We start from the raw sequence: 14,042 nt of genomic DNA on the forward strand, positions 1-14,042 counted from the left end.
CTACTTCAAAGGACGTGTCAGACAAAAGGAGATCATAGCCTGACACAGGGCACCACTTTTCTCACACTGACAGTTTATACTTTTCATTAAAAAAAAAAACCCAAACACAAAGACAGAAGTTGTCTGGAAAATGTGATTTAATCCCATAAACAGACTCGAGGTGATGGTGTAACAGCCAGTCTGCCACTTTTTACAGGGGACATTAAGGATTACCATCTTCTTCCTCCACTGAGGATGGAAACTCTGCCAGCTCACCTCACAAAGCCTATGTCACACTAAGAGAGACATTTTAAGAGGGAACAACTGCACATCCAGCTGTCTCCTGATAACAACCTCAAGAGACCTTTCATGGAAGGATACCTGTTGATCACCACCACCTTGCAACCAAGAGGAAAACTACTGCTGTAGATAAAGACCGAAAAAAGCCAAGAAAAGTCCTGACAGCATCAAATGAAGCACTCACTAGTGTCAGGCAAATACCAGGCCTTAATCTCTGAAATGCAAAATCATGGTCTTAACTGCTTTATCAGCATGAGATGTTTCCTTTGTTTTATTCTTCTGCCAGTGTTTCATGTCAAGACTCAACAGCCCAGACACTAACAGAAAAGCACACGCTACCCGACTCTGCCTGGTGCCAAAAAAAAAAAAACCCAAGCTTGTCAACCAAACTCTCCTCAATTATTGCTTGCTTTTTAAATAACAAAAACCTCAAGCCAAACAGAAATCAATGACAGTATTTTCACAGCTCATCGATGAATCATTGTGATCTGTGTGTGGAAAACAGAACAATCTCTTTTCTATTCATCAAGGTGTTACTGTATGGCTACTCAAAGCTCCTAGATGGACATCAATTCCTTGTCTGAGCACAGCCACTTTCCCCACATCTCCACATTCACATGAGTAAGACAGCAACTGCAGTGGGATTAGCTTTATATAAAAGACAATTTTATAAAGTAAAACCCAGTGCATGGCACCCAGCTTGATGTCAAATAGACTTTGCTAAGATTTTTCTATTGAATGGCTAGAGTAGAACTTACATTTAAAGTCTGTATTTATTCAGCTATAACTATTAAAAACAAAGAAACTGCTTAGGCTGACATTTTTCACTCTTGGTCCTGTTTGAAAAAAGATAGCACATACATTCAGCTATTTTAATTACAGGGTGAGGGGTGGAATTAATCATGACACTTACTTCTTACAACCCCCCAGAAAGTATTAAGTCTTTAAATCCACTCCTGTCTTACCTGAGGGAAGTATTACAGAAGCTATTAAAAGAAAAATATACTGCTAGCCTAAGGTTTCCCAGGAAGGGAAAGGATCCTTTATTACCCATCCTAAATCCTATCAAACTGTCAATTCAGTTTGGTTTAGGTTTTTATTAAGACACTATATGGAGAGACAGCTTTAAACCTCTCCTACATCTGCTCTCACCTACCACTGCCAAGGTTAAGAACAGTTTTTCAGTAGCAACTATCTAGTGTGTCAATCTATGGGAGCGCCGAATGTTTGGCCAGGTCGCTCAAACTGTGATGCAGTCACACTTGCTTAACATCAGCTACTTGGTTCTGAGACAACTGCTTCCTGGCACTAAATACTATGGCTGCTGCTGCAAAAAAAATGATCCTAAAGAACTTAATCTCCTTACACACCATAGTGGACATCTCAGCACCAAGTGAAATGAGAAGCAACAAGAAAACACATTTGAGAAAGGATGACATGTAAGACAGATAACTTCAAGCAAAACAAGCAATCAGAGACCCAAGTATAGTAACTAAATTACCCTTCCTCATTTGAGATCTAATATCTAGGCATTTCAATGAACCTGTGGGCAAGGAACCATAGACATTAAAAAGATGTGTTTTTTTTCAGTTTGAAAACCACTTTGAATATCATTCTTTAACTGAACATACAAACAGAACCAGGGGACGTGCTGCTGGTTCATGACAACTCAGACATAGCTTTCCAGAAACAAACGGTGACAACTGTTCTTTGCTTGAGGAACACAAAGTTAACCTGTTTATGAACAGTTGTCTGGCACAATCAGTGAAACAGTCGGTAAAGCTTACGCTCCTATGGTGAACAGGCAGCTCTATTTTCCTGGGAACCTGCTCACTGTCCAAACGCCAGCATACATGCTGCAGCATCCCTCCCACGCCTGCCAAGTGGAAAGAGAGAATGGCTACAGCTACCCAAATTAACCTGCTATTCATGTAAGTGGTCTGAATCTTTCAAAACACTTTTTGTTCTTTCTCAAGAAAATGTAATTTGTTTACTTTGTCTGGCAGGCAATTTATGCGATGGCCCACGTCTAGCTCACTACGAAAGGGTACTATTAAAATGTTTTACAGGAAAAAAAACAGACATCAAATCAAAGTACAACTCATTCAAAGACTGACTGTCTTCCTACTCAAGCCTGCACTCAGAACTGATCAGAGCTGTGCAGCAGGGTGATATATTCTCATATAATTGTCTCAGAGCAAGAGAGCAGACACAGGCCGTGTTTCCATTTCCATTCTACATGTTTGTAAAGCAAAATGCTATTGTATTCAAGGGCCATCAAAACTCTGCTTAGTAGTGAGAAACCTTCAGCACCTTTCCCATCTAGTTAATACATATTCATTTGTGCTGTGTTTATTTATATCTTGCTGTAATTGTATCAGGCTCTGAAGCACCCAGTGTAGTGTGGCGAGGAACTAAAAATGGCTACAGGAATAGAAGCCTTTTCAAAAAGCTGCAGGGAAGGATGCCTTTCTCAGGTTAGCCATTAGAAATGACATTTCTGGCACTATGGTGACCCCATCCTCTACCTCAAGTCAAAACCCACCATTTTTTGATGTTCACACACGAAGATAAACGCATTTCTAACACTTCTGGGTTCGGCCATCTGAGTCCTAACACTGATCAGTCATTTGATTTGATTCAATTCAGTGTAATTCACAGCTGTAAAGACTCATTCAACACAAAATTAAGCAACGTTTCCCCAGCATAACTGATGGATAAATGCCTACACCACTGGATGTTTTGTGGGTTGGTTTTTTTGAGTCTTTTTTTTTTTTCCCTTTTCAATATTACAGACCAGACAAATGACCAGTCTGAGTCTCCTCTTTAAAAAACAGACTGACCATGAAGTGATCCAAATGGACTTTAAGAAACACTAGTGATTTAACATACTTAGAAGAGAGTTGGGAAATGCAAGCTCTCAATTTCCATTTTTCACTTCTTTCTGACCTTTTCTATAGGCAGAATATAAAGGAGGCACATTTGGTATCTACTGAACTGTTTGAGAAGCTACTGCAACTATGTCCCACAAGTACATCACTAAAGTCTCATCATAGCTTAGTAGCAACCTGATTTACTAAGTTTACACAAAAAACATCCACAGATGATATTGTCAAAAGTTCTATTTTAGAGAGTGGCATAACTACTCAACTGCAGTATAGCACTATATAGAGGTAATGTAATCATTAGTGTCCCTTGGAAGGAAAGTAAAATGTATCTGCAAAAAAATCTGGAGTAAAATAACCTTAAAGTGTAAATATAAAGAATTGCTGTGGAGCTGGTACTCTAGATAGCTCTGCCCTCAGTCAGAAGTTCAGTTTAACCAGTCCCTCAAAGCATTACTTGGATGCATTTTTATACCACCCTGACTACAGGCGAAGCTCACAGGGTAAACATAACAAGCTATTTAAGCTTCATGCCTTTACTCCTGTAATCAGGAGTAATACTGGAAGTTACACAACTGTTTCTAAAAGACAAACAAGCAAGTTCAGAACCTAATCTGAAGTTTGGCATAAGGCATCTGTATTAATCAGATTAACGTTTCAGAAGGAGCTGGGGCAGGAAATGACAGGCTCCTCACCACGGCATGGCTGAACTCCAGACAACCACCAGGGACGAGTGGAAGGTTAAACGTAAGCCAGAAGGGAAGAAAGGAGAAGGCAAGGAAGGAACAGGTTGTCCACAACAGACATAACTAAGAACAGATGGCAACCAACAGCGACGTGATATGAGGCACTCAGTTACCAAGGTTTGGCAGTCCTCAAAAGAGTGGAATGGCTTTTACAGTAAGCTGTCTCCAATGTATACCCTTCCAAGGAAGCAATAGGTGAGAAGGTATTTTTGTAGGCTGCACAGACTGGTTTGAGAGCTGACGAGACAGAAGGCTGAGAAGTTGTAAGGATTAATATGAGGCAGGACAGCTTTCTGGCATTGCACAGTGAAAGCTCTCAACGTGCAGGTCCTGGGGGTCACCCAGCCGCCAGGCAAATTATCTACCAACACCAGGAACTGCTCAGTTCAGCCATGTTCATTATAAACAAAAAATATATTGTTCATGATAAAGTTACACACACCCACTCATACGTATCTCAAGACATAATAGGGAAGAAAAACCCCAAGCCCTATGTTCAAGAGCCAAAGTACACTATCATCAAATGGCTCCAAATTTATCCAAAGCCTTCAGACAGAGGGAATTTAAGCAAAAAATTCTGGTAATTTAGCTCTACCACTTCTATTTCATTTAAAATAGAAATAATGCAGACAAACAAGTGTTTATTTACTCAGAGAAAGACTGATCCTCACTTATTAACTTCAAAGAACATAAAAATTATGTTACCAAATTCAACTGTTTCTGGTCAAAACCAAAAAAAAACCAAAATCCAACACAAAACTCAAAGATCCCTTTTTCTCTTTTCCCTAAATAAGAAGGTGCAACGTGACCAAGAAGTGCTTATCAGCTCTCAGTCATTTCCTAAAGGAATTACATTATTTTAACTAAAATGAAAACGTTCTACTACACCTGCACAAGAAAGCTGCTTTTGTTGTGGGTAAGTGCATTTTAATTGTCAATGCACAAAGTACTTTCCAGTATCTTTTGCTGAGGAGATGCATAATAGGCACAGTACTTGATTTTAAATTACTTTATCAGAGTGCAACAAGGTGAGCCAGAAACACTAGTGCCAAACAGCTTTATTCATTTTAAGAGATGTATTTGATTTGAAAGCATATGCCTGTGCACGCACCCCATCTCACACATCTGAACAACTCAGCACTGACCCACAAAAACAGCTGTCATTATTTTAAACCACAACATAATGGGCTATGTCCATTACCAATAAAACGTTTCTAAATAAAGAATCTCGGAAAAATATCGGTATACAAAAAGCTTCACAGACCTCAAGGCAACAGGAAACATGTTCATTTGTTTTCTGCAGACACTTTTTTTCAGCAGAGAAAAATCCAAAATTATGATCAACTCAAGAATTAAGGAAAATTAATTCTCAGTTACTGGAAGCTCCACATGGCAAAACCCACTCTTACTAATGCAGAGAAGCTTGTCAGACGTCAATTGCAAGCAAGGAAGGTAATCCTTGCTCAGAGTCTCTCCATAACTAAAACAGCCTGAAGAGAGGATCATTTGCTTACACACCTATTAAGGAGGGAGTTAGAAAAGTCTATGGATGGAGTAGGCCCCATATGAAAGAGCTGATGGTCTGATCACAAGCAATTCATCTCATCTAAATGTACTATTACTCAGCAGGCAACGCTCACTGCTTTTCACCCAACGTCTAACACACAGAATACATCAGGCCACCCACATTTTCATAATCCCTCTGCCACCACTGAAAATTATATTGGCTTTTTTAGCTGAAGACCTGAGAAGCAGACCTTCAGGAGAACACATGGTGACAAACACCAATGCCACACAAGGTGTCTTGCAGTCTGAAGAGTACAAGTCACACAGGGAATGACCAGGGAGTGTGTTCACAGGGAGTGTGTTCCCACTTCCAGCTGGTATCTGACAGTTCTATCGCTTCTGCTGTCGATGCGTGGTTCTTGTAGGAAACAGATTGCTCTGGCATGCTGGTTACATGCAGATATTCTGCAATCCACCAATATTCTGCAACTGAACTGTTGCACTTCCACACAAAGATGTTGCTTGACTTATCCAGAATGAGACACTGCACTTGCCACTTCAGTTTTCATGATTAACTGCTTTCTAACACAAACCAACACTCCTGCTTATGTTGGGCTACATTTGCATCTCTGCACATAAAAAAAAATAAATTATCTTGCATCAAGTCACACCTTGACAATTAAACACAACTCTGCAATTACATTAAATATTGTTGGCAGGAGGAATGAGTTTGTCAGAGAAAGCAAAACACCTCATATTGTGCATTAAAACGATTCACACATATGAGGTTTTTTTATTGTTTGCCCACATGAACCAGAACCTTCCAAGTAACCAGCATTTACAAAGTAATTTGTTGTTGTTGGGGTAAATATCTAGCAGCACATTTTCAACATAAAACCCATGACTGAGTGTCACCAAAATGTATTAAGATCAAGGAACTATCAGGATAATAATATATATTGTAGTAAAGTAATTTCTTAAGAGCAAGTTTCACAATTCACAGCTAAAACAATTTTCTAAGGCATACGAGTTTTACTTCAAGCATCTCAAAAAGATACAATTTACCATTCAAAACCAAACTCATGCTCGTGACAGATAAAACTTAGTACACTCAAAGATTGTATCATGATATATTATAGTCCTCTTGCCACCTGTCACAAGGTGTGTCTAACCTACATAAGGAAACTTTTGCAAGACAAAGATTGCATTAAATAGTTTTCTCAATTGTTCTTTCAACAGCTGATGTTCAGTACACAGCCTTGTTTTTCAGGCAGAAGCATTTAATGCACATGTGGGCTAAAGCAAACTTGAAAAGTAGCTGCCTCAGTCACTTTTGGAACTTCAGAGAAAATAATCAGGGACTACTACAGAGTAAAGGATTTGGGGTATCGCTGAATTCAAAGCAAAGCAATGCAGTGCACCACCATGGGATATGTCAGAAAAACTGGCCAAACCTGTATAGCTGCAACAGCTCTTAGTTCTCACAAGCAGAAGAAAAATGTACAGGCTGCATCAGCTCAGCAGAACCAAGTGAAGGCTTTATTTCAAACACTATGTCCATCTATTCTAACAAATTTTTACAGAACGGTGAAGATGTCACTCCACAAGGAATAAAGGAATTGTAATAGAGAAAAGAAGCAAAGAATCTAGCTCAAGGTGACCTTGTTATTTGATTGTCAAAGCCCATTAAATGCAGGGTGGTTGTTTTTCCTTGTAAGGAAAAGCATCAAGAGGAAAAGAGTACAACAAGAAGGGTGTCAGAGCGGTCACAGTGCTGGATTCTGATGGCAAAGCACAAGTAGCCAGAAGTACCTGACGCAGTTAAGAGTAGTAAGACTGCTTTTGACGGACAGAAATGAGTTACCAATTGTTATAGAAGCACTGCTGTATTTCAGGCATCTCTACCTGATGCACTGCAAGTCAGTACAGAACTCAAACATCAGTTATGGAAGTGACAAAAGCTGCAGAGAAATAAAACAGTGTTGCAGCTACAGCAATGACAATTTCAAGAACATGTGTGGAGGTTCTAGCCTGAGAGGAATTTTCAACAAGGGACACACATGAGAACAAACATGGATGCACAAATAAAATGCAGAGGATAGAGATACACAAACTGTATTAGGATTGCTGGAAACCACTGACATCTAGAGATAGGCAAGAAAAATGCAGAATAAACTATAGCACAAGTTTCATATGCAATATAACTCCTAATTTATACTTCACAATTTATATTTTATTCACTTGCATTTTTTCCTTTTTGTGTTGCTTGTGATGCACAAGGCCCACAAACCATTCATATGGATTAAGACCTTGATGGCAGCATCCACATCATGTGCTCAGATCATGTTTGACTGAAGCATTTACATCCTAGATTATACTGTAGATTTCCCATTCTCTGATCTTTTACTCTATATAATATAAAGCCACTGCTCTCCACATGGTTCAGATCTCTAAGGCTAGTCAGTACCATGCAATTGGATCTAGCAGCTGGTATTCTGTCCAACAGCCAGTTTGTGAATGAAGTAGCCCACAATTTATTAAGGCAACATAAACCAGTCTTAATGGCAATCCCCTCCATGGGCCATCTACATGCTGCTCTGGTATAACCACAGATCCCGGGAAAGACAGAATGAGATTGTGCAGCTTCTTACCTGCAGCTCCTTTGAGACTCTCTCTAAGTGGTTAGTTATCTTTTTTATTAGGTCACTATACATCTGTTCCGAATGCTGCTGGCATACACACTTATACACACAACTGCAGAAACAAATATAGGAACAAACAATGAACTCACAACAGTTTGCAATGAAGGGTAACAGACTTCAAAATATTTTGTTCAAGTCTCAATTTAGAGGATAATAGAGTTAATTGAACGACTGATGAACTTTTAAATACAGCCCTACACTTGGAATGAGCTCCAGCAGACACTTAAGTCTCCCCTGGAGGCCCCAGTGTGTCCATCCCACTCCCCCTCCCCAGCCCCACTTTAATTTACGGGTCCTCTTAACAGTGCACTTCAGAACAGCCAGGATAATTCTGTCAACAGCACACTTCTAATTCTGGCTTTTGTCTCTCCTGTGTGAATTAAGTCTCCACTAAAATAAGGAGGTTTAATGATTATATGCCTGTTCTAGAGCAAAACCCTTATTAAAAGAAGAGCAACACTGACAAGCAGTCATGGAAGTTGCACCAAAAACTAGCGTTTTAAAAAGAAAAGGCAGAAGTTCTGAAGTTACAGACTCAAGCATGTTACCCCATCCTTTGTTACTTAAATTCTAAGAAAACCCTAAATTTTGATAACAAAGAAGCAGAGAAAGAGCAACAAAATGTTGATGCTACATTCCATGGCTTAGCTGAGTTAACTCTGCTCTTTAGTGTCACCTTTGCTTTTAAAAACATTTTATTGCTCTCATACTGCAGTAACATACATCTGCAAAGTAAGGCTATGTATTGAAAACATTTACCACAGTTGTAAAACAAATATATACATTACTTTCAGCAAGTAGTTACATTAATGTAGTCATCACCATCAGGACTAACACTGACATTATCTGTACCATGCAGCTGTTACTTCTCTTGAGTGCTTCCATTCCTTAAAGTCAGTATTTCAAACGCTAGTTGCCAAAAATCAAGGACACGTGCAAACCAACCAGCAAGGTCCAGATCCCAGACCTGAATTCTGCAGGCTTTGAACAGAGCCTAAAGCTAAGGTACAGCAGCACTGTATCTCCGTAGGGGAATCAGGGTCTTCCAGTTCTATACTGAGAAGGTGGCACAAGGACAAACTGCAATAATGGGATTAAAACAGCTGGGGACTATGGGCTATTGGAATTTTCTAGTGCAAGTGAGAGACTAAGCACCAACTCCAAGGTAGTGCTCCCACTCAGTAACTGCCACCCTCAAAGTCTGCTGAGGAAGGTTTTACCAGTGAATTATCAGTAAGTTCTAGAAGTTTGTATTTATTCCCTCTGACAGCTTCTAAAGCCCCCAAAGTACAGTGTTCATCCCTATGCAAAGCCTGCTCATTTGGAAAACCATGTTATTTCTTAAGAACCAAAAGACTCCCACCACTCCTACTACTCTATATTAAAAATAATTGTGTATCTGTAGTTTGATATTTATTTAAATAACAGTCATCCTCCTCCCACATGAACTCTACTAACAGCGGATCCTGTTTTAGAACGAAGGCATCTTGGTATGATGCCGTGACAGCAAAAACACCAACCTAATTTCAATCAAAGTGAGAAACACTGGTAAGTTAAGCCAGACTGATCTTCATGTCTTAGAAACCAGACAGCTAGGTAACAACAGACAGGGTTTGCTCCAGAACTAACCAGTCCATGGCCACTTCCACAAGCTGACTGTGCCATTGGCAGTGATCTAACTACACCAAATCTTAACGTGTATCTCTGCTTAGTGCTACATACAGCATCTCTAGACCTGCTCCTGCAACACGTTCTGTAGTCAAACACTAGTCCTCGTAGGTATGTGCAGAGTGTGTTCACACTTCATTTTAACACTTCTATTTAGAGGTTCCTTCCCCATTTTCAGATCCTGTTTTCGGTTCCCAGTTGTGGGCTGGCTCTGTGAATCACCCTTGCCCTGCTATTACCCAAAAGAAGTCAGCAGCTTGTTGGTCCTTTAGCATAACCAAACACACTAGCAAAAGGAAGACTCAAGCAGGACACTAAAAGGTAAACATTTGGTGAGAGGAATGAAGATCTGAGACCTGTAAGTTGTTTTGAAGAACAGAAATCTAATCACATTGTACCTGGGAGGCTTGCATAACATTATCAGAAATATAATTTAGCTGTTTGCATTTTCCTCTTCTCAAAGTTTCCTTCACCTCCAAGTTTCCTTCCCTGTCAATATATTTAACCCTTTTAATAGGAAGTGACTATGCAGAGGCAGGCTTTGGACTCACAGATGAAAACAGTCACTAATGACACGTTGATACCTTATGGGTAAACTCATCTGTAGTAAGTACCTGCATACACACCTCTGAAGTTATCTCCCAGCTTTCACTGCTGTGGAGCAGACACCTACAGTGACCACTGGTCAGGTCAAATACAGTAGTTTGAGTATCTAATGTATTTTGAGTTTGCATTATGGAAACCCCGATTCCTTTAGTCAGCACAAAGACAATCAAAAAGACCACTGTATTTTCAGCTCAGCTTCACTGTAAATATAAGAGATATGTAGCTGTTTGAACCACTTCAAAAAACACCCCACTTGCAGACTAAAGAACTAGCCTAGGGAGGCAGGGATGATCTAAACCTCAAGTCTGCTACAGACCTTCTGCAGTATTCCAAGTAAGCATCATCATTAAATTCAATAAAAAAAAAAAAAACAATTTTAATTCCATCCTCAATTTATTTTGTCTACATTGTAAGTCAAGTAAAGGGATACCCCCTAAAAAAAACAAAAATTAAAAAAATGTCCTAGTTGGAAGAGGCTGCATCCAAAATAACTACACCCACAGACATAAAAGAAAATTTAAAGAGCTGATACAGTACCTGTATCAGTAACACTGAACTACAGACAATCTTTTGTTTGGGTCAAATACATGCAACAGACATCTGTGCATCATCATGATGCTGCATCAAGTGTCACCCTGATGTATAAGGGTCATCTAGGAGAAACTTTAAACCCATTATTCCTTTTCATAAATAAAACTTGAGGGGTAAAAAGATAGCAAAGAAAACTGCAGTAATCTGAAAATCCTAACTAGGTACAGACCTACTCTAGGTATTAAAGCACTGATTTTGCACACCTACTCTTTATCAGAGGTGACTATGGGGAGATGTTGGCTTAACTCTTAACTGATGCCTGTTTGCAATTGGGGATTTCAAGCTAGGAAAAGGATTTTGGTTACTTACACTAAAGCCACAAAATGTCCCTCAGTTCAAATTTACCATCTCAATTATTTCTACACACGTCGAATCCTGATAAGAGCAGTTCCAAAAGTTTGGGGAGGAATGAAGAAATTTATTTAAAAGTTTTTTAGTTTAGTGAAGAGGGAAAACTGAACACCTGCTGTTCTTGGATCTGGTTCCCTCATCCAAAGTTTCAAACTGGAGAGACAAAGTGGCTAAGAGCAAGTGGGCAGGAGAGAAAAGAGCGGAAAGTCTTTAAAACCAGCAATCAGTGATTGTGCTGCCAGTGTCATTTCATAGAGTATTGTTAAAAAAAAAAGACAGCAGTGCTACTACTTGTGTTGCTGGCAAGGGCCACTAGCTCTAATAACATCTTGGCCAGTTAAGGCAGCAGCAGCTACCCAGTTTCTATCCTATTTACCAACACCCTTGATACCTGTCACCTGCAGAACAAAAGTCTTCATTTTAGTCAATCTCTTAAACTGACAGGTCTCTAAAGCACTTAGCATTTTGGTTTGGAGCAGCAGTGTGGTTTTTGAAGCAAATCCCCTTCTGTCCCCACTACTGTGCACTAGCTCAGTCTGCAGGACAGTCCTGCTGTGCTACCAGATCCCTTTCAAAGCAAAGTAAACTGCAGCTCCAGGCCAGGTCTGAATTAGATGTTCTCCAGACAAGAATGGAGACACAAAGGACTGAATCTTGCATTAGTCCTTCAGACAGCCTCTAACTGCACATGCAGTGGGATGGCTGGGCGAGGGGGAAATCAGTCCAAATCTACCTGATGCAGAACACTAATGGCAGTTTATATGGATGGACATTGGCACTAGCTGCTTCTATTTACTTGTGCATCTCTACTGCACCAGATTGGTTCCTACTAGACATGACAGAGAAGCCTTTTGAAGCTTTGCGTCAAACACCTACCCTGCCAATCTCCTCTCCCCCTTTGAGGAAAGGGATGTTGAGACCAATACATTTCTTACTAAATTACACTAAGCACCTGTGGTGTAGCTGACTTTAATGTTAATGTTTTCAGCACTCTGCACTGTAATTCTTTAGCCTTTATTCCTGTTAACATGGGATGTCAAGATACATGTCTATTCCAACCAACTAAATAATATTGTACTTTGTGTAACCTTTTGACATTCTTCATAAATATAAAATACAATATATGCATAGGCTGAAAGATAAACATTTAAAGAAAAAAGCACTTAGAAGATTTTCTTACCTGTATATTTGTTCATAGGAGATAGGGATGTAGTCACCAGGACTCTGAGTTAAAAGCTGATCTATGGCACTGTCCAACTTTGGCCAATATCTGTTCTTATAATCTTCTATTGTTATAACATTCATTACTACAAGAAAGAGAGAAAATCACATTTAGTAACTTTAGCTCAAAGATTTGAAGTGAATGTTCTGCAGTTTCAGATCACACCAACAAACTGGCCAAAAAAAATGGAAGCAGCCCACTTCCACTACAATAACCTCCTCTAAAATTAAAGGCCAGCACTTGAATTTGTACTTTATTTACCGAAAATAAACCCAGAAAACCTGCCAGCTCAGAGCCTGGATATTTCTTCAGGGTCCAATTACAGAGAAAAACAAATTCCTCAGAGTTCTAGCATGACAGCATAATGATTTAAGTAAAATTAAAAAAAAAAAAAAAAAAAGTAGTTCAGATTAATGAATTATGCAACTTTGTGGGAGACCTGGGTCCTCGCATGCAGGTGAATAAGCTTTGATCCAGACTTGTAGTTTTTGGAATACACCTTCCCAGCAGAAGTGTTAATTTTACAAGACTCGGGTGGGACCAGCAGCTTCCTTGACCTTAAGGCTGATGCAATTCTTTCCATCTTCAACTGCAGTTGGGCTTCTGGGCAACTTTTTTTGGTCTGCATTACAGTCCCCCCTCTAGCAGTAATACTTGTTTTCCAGATAAGAAACGACCCAGGGAAGAATTGGAGGCACTTAAATGAGCATTGCCCATCACTGCCTGATTTTCCTCTGAGCTTCCCAAGTGCACCTTCCTGTGCAAGCCACTCCATGTTGTCTTCACAGAAGAGTTTGTACCTCACTCTTTTCAGGGAGGATTTCTGACCCAGCCACACCCAGCTCAGTTCCAAGAGCAGCCACAGCAGAAGGGTTAGCACCTTACTCCCAGACTGCCTTGCTGGTTTGGCACACCACCACAGCTTCACAGCACCCACCCAAAACAAAGCCCCCACTAAGTCAGAGCAGAGGGTGTACTTCCTAACAGAACTATCCAGTCCAGGACAGCTAAAGTCACTGCCTCATCTGAACTCCACGTGTAGGTTTGGGCTATATGGAACAGAGAACAAAGACTGTTCCCACCCCAAACAATCCAGTTGAGACACCACACTGGGAATAAGCATTTTTGAATACAGCTGCATTTTAAATACATGGGTAAATGCAGATTTCACTGCTGGGTTTGAGGAGCAAACAAATATTTCCACAAGGGGTTGGGCAAGTCACTTTTGGCAGCATTATGAGGAACAATTCTAGGGAAATACAGGCAAAACAGTTATCGTGAGAAAAAGAGGAGTATGAAGAAGGTGGAATAAAGAGAGATGTGAGACAACAAAGTGCCTGAACGCTGCTCCTGCCGTGTGCCTTTTTAGGGTTCTTCAGCCAGAAACCTTGCCTAGTGAAGACTGTTGGTGCTATACTCCCAAACTCCTCTTCACCCAACTAGCCTTTGGTTTGCTTCTGCTTCATGCCTGCTACAGAAATGGATC

The 14,042-nt window shown here is 40.0% G+C and overlaps 1 protein-coding gene across 1 annotated transcript in view; it reads right to left on the reverse strand.

The window, feature by feature from the left end:
* Positions 1-13,313, reverse strand: part of CACUL1 (CDK2-associated, cullin domain 1) — a gene marked incomplete at its 5' end in the record, with an annotated part of 42,643 nt that extends 29,330 nt beyond the window's left edge. Inside the window, 3 exons of the mRNA XM_008938615.1 lie at positions 8,068-8,170; positions 12,515-12,641; positions 13,231-13,313. Of these exons, the coding sequence (XP_008936863.1) occupies positions 8,068-8,170; positions 12,515-12,641; positions 13,231-13,313 (313 nt within the window). The remainder of the gene's footprint in view (positions 1-8,067; positions 8,171-12,514; positions 12,642-13,230) is intronic.
* Positions 13,314-14,042: the final 729 nt, after the last annotated feature.

This window comes from Merops nubicus, unplaced genomic scaffold (assembly GCF_000691845.1).
Source record: "Merops nubicus isolate BGI_N331 unplaced genomic scaffold, ASM69184v1 scaffold204, whole genome shotgun sequence".
In the NCBI taxonomy this organism is placed as follows: domain Eukaryota; kingdom Metazoa; phylum Chordata; class Aves; order Coraciiformes; family Meropidae; genus Merops; species Merops nubicus.